Source organism: Panicum virgatum, chromosome 1N, assembly GCF_016808335.1.
Source record: "Panicum virgatum strain AP13 chromosome 1N, P.virgatum_v5, whole genome shotgun sequence".
Classification (NCBI taxonomy): domain Eukaryota; kingdom Viridiplantae; phylum Streptophyta; class Magnoliopsida; order Poales; family Poaceae; genus Panicum; species Panicum virgatum.
This window is the reverse complement of record NC_053145.1, coordinates 35934512-35944322: the sequence shown is the minus strand read 5'-3', so window position 1 is coordinate 35944322 and position 9811 is coordinate 35934512. Positions and strand designations below refer to the sequence as shown.

The 9811-nt window shown below is 43.8% G+C and overlaps 1 protein-coding gene across 1 annotated transcript; it reads left to right on the top strand.

The window, feature by feature from the left end:
* Positions 1-2376: 2376 nt before the first annotated feature.
* LOC120655709 (probable protein phosphatase 2C 14) lies at positions 2377-7684 on the top strand. Its single transcript, XM_039933672.1, has 5 exons — positions 2377-3063; positions 4015-4392; positions 4510-4627; positions 6596-6819; positions 6932-7684. The coding sequence occupies exons 1-5, from the start codon at positions 2608-2610 to the stop codon at positions 7307-7309; spliced, it is 1554 nt and encodes a 517-aa protein (XP_039789606.1). The 5' UTR covers positions 2377-2607; the 3' UTR covers positions 7310-7684.
* Positions 7685-9811: the final 2127 nt, after the last annotated feature.

Genomic DNA, 9811 nt, shown 5'->3' with positions numbered 1-9811 from the left:
TATATGTTTGAAACAATTTTACTACTGAAGTAAGCGAAAAAAGGCATTTTACTACTGAATTAATCTAGTACTGAAAGCAGTAATTTTACTACTGAAAAAGACATGAGAGATACTTCAGTAATTTTTAGTTACTGCACCATCCTCATTCTCTAAGTTAGTTAAATTACTAGGATGGCTGGTTAATTTACTCACTTAACCAGTTACTGAGATAACAAAAAATTGAAAGAACAGGGAGGGGCGCGGAAGGTGTGTGAGGCACGGGGCTCACCCTGACTCTACGCTGCTTCTCCCCTTCACAATCCGATGATCAGCATGCCACCCTCGTAGCGAAAATAGAGAAAATCTGATGAAAAAATTGAATCCCTAGCACATCCAAATCAGTAGACAAATTGCACGTCCATGACAACAGCATGATCTGCCGGGGGGGTGAAGGTTTCTGCAGCCACTTGAGAACCCTCACCCACCGGCGCTGCGCCCTGCACGCAGCTCCGCCCGACATTGCTGTAGAGAGGGAGCTTCGAGGGTTGAACCGAGAGAGAGAGGGGGGCGGGGAGTGCTCGATCTGCTTGTAAGCCCCCAATGCCGCCGCTCACGACCCAGCGCCGGCGCTCGCGAACACCGCCGCCGTGGCTCCCGACTCACCACCGCCGCTCCCCGGGCACGCCGCGCCTGCCGCCACTCCCCACGCAAGACGCGCCCGTCACCGCTCGCCGGCCTGCGTGCCACCGCCCTGCTGGCCCCGCGCGCCATCGATCCAGGGAGGTCTCGCACTCGCTGCTCGCCGCGCGGCTCATGCTCGCCCAATGCAGAAGCTGGATAGGTTGGGGAGACGAGTCGGGATGGTGGGCTTATCGGGCCGGGTGGTGGGAGCCGGGTTGGTTTGGTTTAGCTAGCTGGTGGGCTGGCTGGGGTGGTTGGGTGCTGGGTGTAGAATAGTATTCTACACCTAGGGTGTAGATTAGCATATAGGTATATATATATATATATGCACGTGGTTTCAATTTAGTTTTTTGTGTCATGTTGCTGTCCAAATTTCTATCTTGTTCATATTCTTATTAAAATGCTGCTGAAATATAATGGCAAACAAGAGTATATTCACAAAGTTCCAAAAAAAAATAGGGGCATATTAGCAAGGGAAAATTTTCTTCTTTGACACCATGAAGTGTTGTTAACGGAGTAGGGGTAAAATGCGTCTTCATTTTCAAACAAGAGGGGTAAAAATGCGAAGTGAAAAAAGTGAGGGTAAATTGAGGTTTAAAATAGAGCAAGAACGCAATTGCCCCTTTTCTTAAAATCAGCTTATAACCACTTCTTTGCAAAAAGTTGTTATACAAAGCTATTCCTCAATCGTGCCTTGCGAGCCAAACAGGCCTTAATGAGTTTATGTTAGGATCTCATGGGCATAAATAATCCTCTGTGCCACCTTTGACGCGAAGGCGTCCCGAGGGAGACTGGACCGGACGGTGCGGTGCGGGGGCTGCTGCTCCTTCGCAGCCGGGCCGCCGTTTCCCGTCCACCTCAACTACCCCGTCTCCCCGGCTGCTGACCGCGCCCCGGTAGAAATGGAGAATAGTGGCACGCAGGCGCAGCCTGGGCAGCACAGCCCGCCGCCGCACCCTAATCACCCGAGGCCAAAAGAGCTTTCGCCGGCTCCGACAACGTCTCCGCCCTGCGTCCCTCTCCCGCGCCTCCCGTTTCGGCCGTTTCGCTATCCGCCCAGCATCTCGTCGCCTCAGATTCGTCCCCCACCGCTTCGCCCTCCTCTTCGAGCACAAGAAAAGCACCCACCGCCGCGGCCTCGCCGTCCTCTCGTTTTTTACACCTCCCCTGCTCTGCTCGTCTCCTCCCCGATTAGATTAGCGGCTCGACCGATTCGATTGGTCCGTTGATAATAAGAGCCTTTTTAAGTACGGGATTACGCAGGTTTCTTGTTTCCTAACCAACTCTACAATACTCTACTCACTCGTCCAGAGACAGGACAGAGAGAAAGATAGGCTTTTGCCTATTCCACCGTTATTAGCGCACGTTTCTCGAAAAGAGAATCTCATATGCATCATATATTAAATGAAGTCTATTTGTAAAAATTTTTTAGAGATGGGTGTAACTTTTCGCGACGAATCTAATGACGGTAATTAATCGATAATTGACTAATTGCGCGGTCAAAAATCTTATTAGATTCTTCAAAATCACTAGCACGGAGGTTCTGGAGTTAATTTTATAAACTGTCTTTATTTAATATTATAATTAATAATTAAAATATCAAAATTCATTAACACGCTAAAACTCTATCGCGAACCAAACGAGCCCACAGTGTGTGGGTTTGGTTGCGCTCCATGACTCGCCTCGTGTCCGTGTTCTTGGTGCCCTTTTCGCGTTGCGGAAGATATAAAATTCCTCTTTTTACACTGCATCATCCCCCGCTTAATTTCGGCAGCCGCAGCTCCTCCCTTCGCTTCGCTTGCTGGTGTCCGAGAGCCTCAGCTTCGCCTTGCTGTCGGTCTCACTCCCTCGGCTCTTCTACCCCGCACTGTCGCCGGCGCCGGGGGCGGGAACTAGTCGGCGGGCGGGGGCGGCGCGCGGCGCCGGGCGCGGATCGGCCGCGGGTGCATGGTGGAGGCCGCCGCGGGGCGCCGGTCGGGCACCAGCCGTCGGCGGCCTAGCGGCAGCGGAGGGGAGCACCAGCGCCTGGTCGCGGTCGCCGTCGCCGCGCGCGTCGTCATGGTCACCACCCGCTCCGCGGGGCCAGCTGCAGCTGCAAGGGAAATGGAAGGGGGTGGCAGCGGCGGCGGCCTGTGCGTGGAGGACTTCTTCCACTGCCTTCTCGGTGTGCTCGGAGCCCTCGGCGTCACGTGGGGGGCGTCCGCGCGGCCCCAGAGGCAGCCGCGCCCGCCGCTGCCGCGCGGAGTTGGCGCGGCGCCCGCGCCCGCGGACGCCCGGCGCTTCGCGGCGGAGCTCAGGGCGACCCCAGGCCGGATCGCCGGCAATGGCGCCTGCGCCGTCGCGTCTCTGTACACGCTGCAGGGCAAGAAGGGCGTCAACCAGGATGCCATGATCTTCTGGGAGGTAAAAGAAAATGAAAAGAGAAAAAGAACCATCTTTTCCCTGCTTTCTGTACTTTTTCTCACATATACTTGACGTACTTTGTCTGACTCTTCCTTGATCTGATCTCCCCGAGATCTAACCAATTCTATTCTACTTGTGGATATATTTTTCGAGAATACTTGTTGATTTTAATTAGATAACATATCCTTTGATCCAGATTTTTATCCAACAGAGAAGTTCTGGTTCAGATTTTATTATGTTTTTCTCCAAACTAAGTTTATCTTCATATTAACCTCAGGATTTTTTTATTCGGGCGCACCGTTTTCTTTTTCTGGCAACATCGTGTGCACGTTCTTATCAGTTACGCAACATGAGCACACAGCAGCCTAAAACTTGCAAGAATTGAACTTTGACTGAAATTCTATATATATTTGATACGGATTGCCATTGGGTGTTGCTGGTGGAGAGTTCCTAGTTGGTAGTCTTATTCAAGCATAATGATTGGTGTTGAGTTGGGATACTTCTTGGAGGTAGGAGGGGCTCCACATGATTCTCATCCTTATCCAATCCTAGTTTTTTCTTCCCCTTCACCATCTCCTTGCTGGATGATCTTATCTGCTTGAAGCCCCATCCTTCCCTTTCCAAATGTTTGATTACCAATTTTGGCTGCATGTCCATTTGAGTGACACATATACCGATCCTATTTCATTTTGGTGCAACTGGAATTTGCCTTCCATGAGTTTTCTCAACATTACCTAGACTTTCATGATTTGACTACCATAGTAGGCTCTTACAAATTGCACACGGGTCCCATTAAAAAGATAGCAAAATTCTTAACTATAAATGATTTTGCAAGAAGTGCCCATCTTCCATATACCTTTCCAGTTTGTTTTGAGCATGTAAAATTGCTGCTGCCATTACTTCTGTGGAATGTATATATTATTATGACAAGCTATTATTACTTGTGGACAGAACTTCTGTTCGAGAGATGATACAATCTTCTGTGGTGTGTTTGATGGTCATGGACCTTACGGCCATTTGGTTGCTAAGAGAGTAAGAGATCTCCTGCCTGTAAAGTTAGGAGCAGATTTGGCAATGGAAGATGGTAGAGAAACATCCTCTAGCAACATTAAGAGCAACACAAATGAAGTACGTTCACCAGAACACATAGACAGAGGAGATACTGTCATTTCCTCTGAAGCTGAGCAGAATGGAGAGTATGCAGAGATCTTCCCAGCATTGAGAACTTCATTCTTGAAGGCCTTCCATGTAATGGATAGGGATCTCAAGTTACATAAAAATATTGATTGCTTCTTCAGTGGGACTACAGCAGTGGCAGTGATCAAGCAGGTAACTGAGGCAAATGGCACTGTTAATCTTTTTCTTAAGAAATATCTTCCTTATGTGTCATTATTATTACACCAGATAATCGGACCTGCATGCTTGTATATTAATTGTGTTCTGCAGGGACACAATCTTATAATCGGCAACTTGGGGGATTCAAGAGCTGTCTTGGGCACCAGAGATGAAAATGATCAGCTTGTTGCTATCCAATTGACAGTTGACCTCAAGCCGAACATTCCAAGTAAGCCTGTGTTTCTTTCTTTTGTGCTTGTTGCTTCTCTGTGTCCCTAATCATTTTGCAAATGTTTAGCCTTTCAATAGTCATGTTTTGAGCAATACAACTATGAAGTTTCCAAGCTCTGTACCTCTGTTGTGAACATTATTATACTTGCATGGCTGAGTTATATGGCCTTAACACATGGGGTAACTAGTATTTTTTTCTCATTTTTCACCGATTATGTCATTATTATGTTACGGTTAATGATAATCTGTATGAACTTAGTTTCTTTTATCATGAAAGCATCATTTTTTTTGTTTTAGTGGAGGCGAGGCTTTGATGCTTGCTGTTATTGTTACAGTTTAGTCAAGTTTGCATATAATTGAATAAAAATGATCTTCATGAAGAAATGAAAAATGGTGTTATCTTGTCGATGCTGAGCTTGTCTGTTCTGGTAAAACTAATGAAATTTTATGTTGGTATGTCTGAAATTAGCTTTTCATCTTTTACGATCCAAGCTTGACATATGTTGTACAATTTCTGAATTCTACTGGTTTGGTCTTTCACCGGAAAGTTACATAAGCAATAAATTTAGGATATCAGCGAAACTTTAGTTACCTGACCACATTTAAGCTATTGCTAAAGTATGATTTACTCACTCTGATCTGAAAAATCCATTATCATATTGACTTGGCCTTTCAGTATGGCACCTTTGACTACCAATATCTATGTTAAAATATGATTTGAAAATTGAAATATAAAAAAGTTATATTATGAAACTTTACTTCATGATGAATATATAAACATCAACCTTGTGTAGCCAATCTAAAAAGTTTTAATTATCAATGGTCAAGATAGAATTTTTTTTGTCTTAGCATAGACCTAAATGGACTATTTGGTTGGAGGTGATACGCTCAGGTTGCCAATTCTTAGTTTAATATTTTAATTCTGAAGAAGCAGATTAACATTGCTGTTCATGTTTTCTTGTCAATCAACATTTTCAAGTGTTGTCATGGAGTTATGCTAGCAAGAGTGCGGCAAATTCATTTGGGCTAAGATCAGTGAACCTAGGCAATACAGTAGCCAAGAAAACCTTGAGTGGAGGACTGGAGGGTCACTGGAGCTTTTACTGTTCCCAGCTGTTGTTTTTTATGCTTTCGTAAGTATGGCTTAATTAATACTCCCTCCGTCCCAAATTATTAGTCGTTTTGGCTTTTCTAGATACATAGATTTTGTAATGCACCTAGACATAATATATATGCAAATGCATAGCAAAAATTATGCATATAGAAAAGCCAAAACGACTAATAATTTGGGACGGAGGGAGTATATCCTTGTTACCAACTATTTTTTTGTATTATTATAAAAAAACTGTTGTTTTGTATATTGTACCCATTTTCTCTCTCTAATCACAAGAATTTGAGGTAAGTTAATATTTGAATGCCATCATCTTTCTAAATACCCGGACTTCTTACATGACAACGATTCCTGTATTTCTTTTTTTTCTGTTTGTATTCAGAGTTTTCGGGACATTCAACTACTACAATCTACATTTTATAAACTTATATTAATATAATACGGAAATACAGTTTATGAATGCTTTTCCAGAGACAAATATATGACTAGGTCTGTCAAGGGGGTGTGTGGTGTGTGTGTGTGTGTCTATGTATGACTCTTTTCTTCTTCTATCAATATACGCAGTTCTACGTGTTCGAGAAAAAAGGCAAATATAGTAATTGTATTTTAATTAATTCAATCTTGATAGATTTAAACATGTTAGTGTAAAACTTTTGAAAGTTTGACAGCATGGACCCTGCGAAGACAAATGAAAAAGAACAGAGATTATTAAAAATTACTTTCAGAACATCATACTTTGGGGAATCGCTTGGTAGTATTTTCATGCTCTCCATCGCAACAATTAGTGCTGAGCAGTGAAAAAAATTAGTGTATGCCTTTTCGTTTTCTGTTGAGGAATAACATGGTAATTCTCAGGTGAAGCGCAGAGAATCAGGCAACGCAGGGGCAGAATATTTGCACTCCCTGAGGAACCAGAGGTAGCTCGTGTTTGGCTTCCAAAGTACAACTCACCTGGATTGGCCATGGCTAGGGCATTTGGAGACTTCTGTCTGAAGGATCATGGTGTAATTTCCATGCCTGATGTTTCCTATCACCGCATCACAGAAAAGGATGAATTTATTGTGCTGGCTACGGATGGGGTGAGCAAATGTTAATTTATTAATACACCATTTTCTGAATGTAGTTAAAGTCTGGAGCCTTTTTTGTGCTATATGATATAATTTCCTATTGTCATTATCTAACTCACTTTAGGTGTGGGACGTCCTGTCAAATGATGAAGTTGTTAGTATTGTCAGCCGAGCTACATCCCGGGCCTCTGCAGCACGTTTTCTAGTTGAATCAGCTCACCGTGCCTGGCGAACTCGGTTCCCCACATCTAAAATCGATGACTGTGCCGTTGTCTGCCTATTCCTGAACACAGATGAAGCAAGTAAATCTTCCAGTTCCATGCCCAACAATTTGGCAAATGCTGTAGAAGTTAGCAATGATCAGCACTCCACGACTGTCCAGCTTAGTACTGGAGTGTCTGCCGATCTTGTAACTGCACTGGTAAAAGATGGAAATGAGGTTTCTGTTGTCGAAACAGTTGCAAGGCCGGTCACCCTCGTGGATCTGCCGAAGGATGGTTGAGGCACAAAGCAAGGCTTCATCAAGTGAGCTTGGATGCTGCCTGTGATTGGGATCTGCTGCACAATCAGTGGTTCAGGCACAGAGCGAAGGCAACTGGTACATGCTGTGCCTGTGATTTTGGCATCTGTCAGACCGAAGATATAGCACGTCGGGGAGTTGCTGCTTGCTATTTTTTATGCACGCAAGTGTGACTAGGATTTGCAGTTTTGCCTTGTGTAAGGTACAGCGTCAGTTTCGCGTCCAGTTCTTTGTAATAATTTTGTTCATGTTCATCGTCAAGAGGTTGAGATCATAGTATCATGTAGGAATGAGCCTATTGAGTTTTGTTGTTTCTTGTAAGTATTCATCATTCTATCTCTGTGGTGTCTGATCCAACTCTGTGCCCCTTAAAATTCCAGAATCAGACAGGATAAAAGAAAAAAGACCCACAGATATAAGCAAAACACCTTATATTTTGGACATAACCAAAACACCTTATATTTTGGAAACCAGTAATTGGCGTACTGTGTGGAAGTGGAACTTCTGAAATCGTGGCTAATTCATGTCGTCCATAAGAAGAGCCACAGGAGAACTTTATCACGGTATCTAGGCAATAAATACAAGTTCGTGAGAGAGATGCAGAGACATGTACAGCTGATACTGAAAAAAAGTGGTTGATCTTCTATTGCGGCTCAAATATACAACACTTATGCACACTCATGAGTCATGAGAGCGAATTTTTTTTATTTTAACCTTTTTTTAAGATTACTTTTAAATAACCCGTTCTAGATTTTATTTGCAAGGCATAGCTCGTTTTGGCCATACTAGTGAGTGTGGCAAGGTAGAAGACTTGCAGCGCGATAGTGCTGCAGCCGGCGCTAGCTAGGTCTGAGCCTGTCGCGCCACATGCCACATGCGGCGGTGCGACAGACTTGTCGCGCAAAGTACGATGGGGGTGATAAGATCATAGGAGGGTATTTTAATTCCCGCACTATTTTGATTGCTAGTAGGATAACATTTCTACTTGTTAACATTTGACATTTTTAGCGGTACTCTAAGAAGTCCCCTGCATGGCCCCAAAATGACTCTGCAGCATCCTACCAATACAAGTAAAATGGTGTGCCATCATTGTAATAGAAACTTATTTATTTGAATGTTTTTTCTTGAAACGAAGTTTTATGGCACTTCTAATAATTACTTGTGCAGATGTAAGCATGCTCTTTCACTGTATTTGAAATAATAATCAAGCCATGGTCAAAACTGACTCCGGGATGTAAGCATGCTCTTTCACTGTATTTGAAATAATAGTTTGTTGGCTTTATAATGTTTTATGATCTACTGTGCGGATGAGCAACTGTAAACTTTGAGTTATCTTGGGATTAGTTTAGACAGTGAGGGACAAACTCTAATGAAACAGTTTATATGTAATTTCTTCATTTGGTTTATCAGTGGATATAGCTGCCTAGAGCACACACTAAACAAAAGTGCAGCACAAGCTAAACACTCACAGAACTAGAATCCATCACACACTAGGTACACAAAGGTCAAGGTGTTAAGATTGTCGGGATATATGTTCCTTGAATGACGACGGCGCCGCTGCTCGGGTGGGCTGAATGGCTTGTTGCGCCGGCGCTGCCTTCCTAATGCCGTAGGAAGTACATTCCCGCTTGCAATGTCAGTGTGGGCCCAAGAATGACTTTGTTTGTTTTGCTTGCACTACTCACGGTACAAAAAAAAATCTTTCATGCATGAAGTAAACGAAGTTTATTTGTAAAACTATTTTATAGATGAGTGCAACTTTACGCGATGAATCTAATGACGGTAATTAATTGATGATTGGCTACAGTAATGCTACAGTAACATTCTCTAATTCTGCGGTCACATGCCTCATTAGATTCGTCTTGCGAATTAGCACGTGGATTGTAGAGTTAGTTTTGCAAATTGACTTCATTTAATATCCGTAATTAATAGTCAAATTTTGGGCTACTCCCTAGCGCAAATAAACCAAATAGGGCCAAAGACGTTTGTGAGGGCACCGATGAGGTTCTAGAGCCGCTGCATCCTGGTTAATAAGATGGTAAATTAAAAATTTTGGAGACAACATTCACTTGCAAAAATACCATATGAGGATTACATTTATACCTGACTCGACTCTCCGTGAGTTGAGTATTTGGCGGGACATCAAACATCTATGACATGATAACTTCGTAGGCAAGGCACTAGTGGAAGAAGGGAGCGAGGAGTCCGAGGCACAACAAGGAAGACAATCCAACTTATGGCCACGAGGAGCTTATCAAGTCCGAACTACCTGGTTGAGATTAGGCCCATCACGATGACGGACCACCCGATCCGATAAATCTGACCCAACCCGCCAAAAAAAACTCGACCCGACCCGACTAAATAACGGGTCGGGTACGGAACTTAATATTTGACCTGAAACTCAAAAAAATCGATCCAACTCGAAAATTACACACAAAATTGCGGACCAACTCGACCCAACCTGAATCCGACCACGTCATGGGT

Coding starts and splice junctions, on each gene's coding strand:
- LOC120655709 (XM_039933672.1), top strand. CDS start 2,608: ATGGTGGAGGCCGCCGCGGGGCGCCGGTCGGGCACCAGCCGTCGGCGG. Junction 4,393..4,509: donor CAGTGGCAGTGATCAAGCAG/GTAACTGAGGCA, acceptor TGTGTTCTGCAG/GGACACAATCTTATAATCGG. Junction 4,628..6,595: donor CCTCAAGCCGAACATTCCAA/GTAAGCCTGTGT, acceptor GGTAATTCTCAG/GTGAAGCGCAGAGAATCAGG.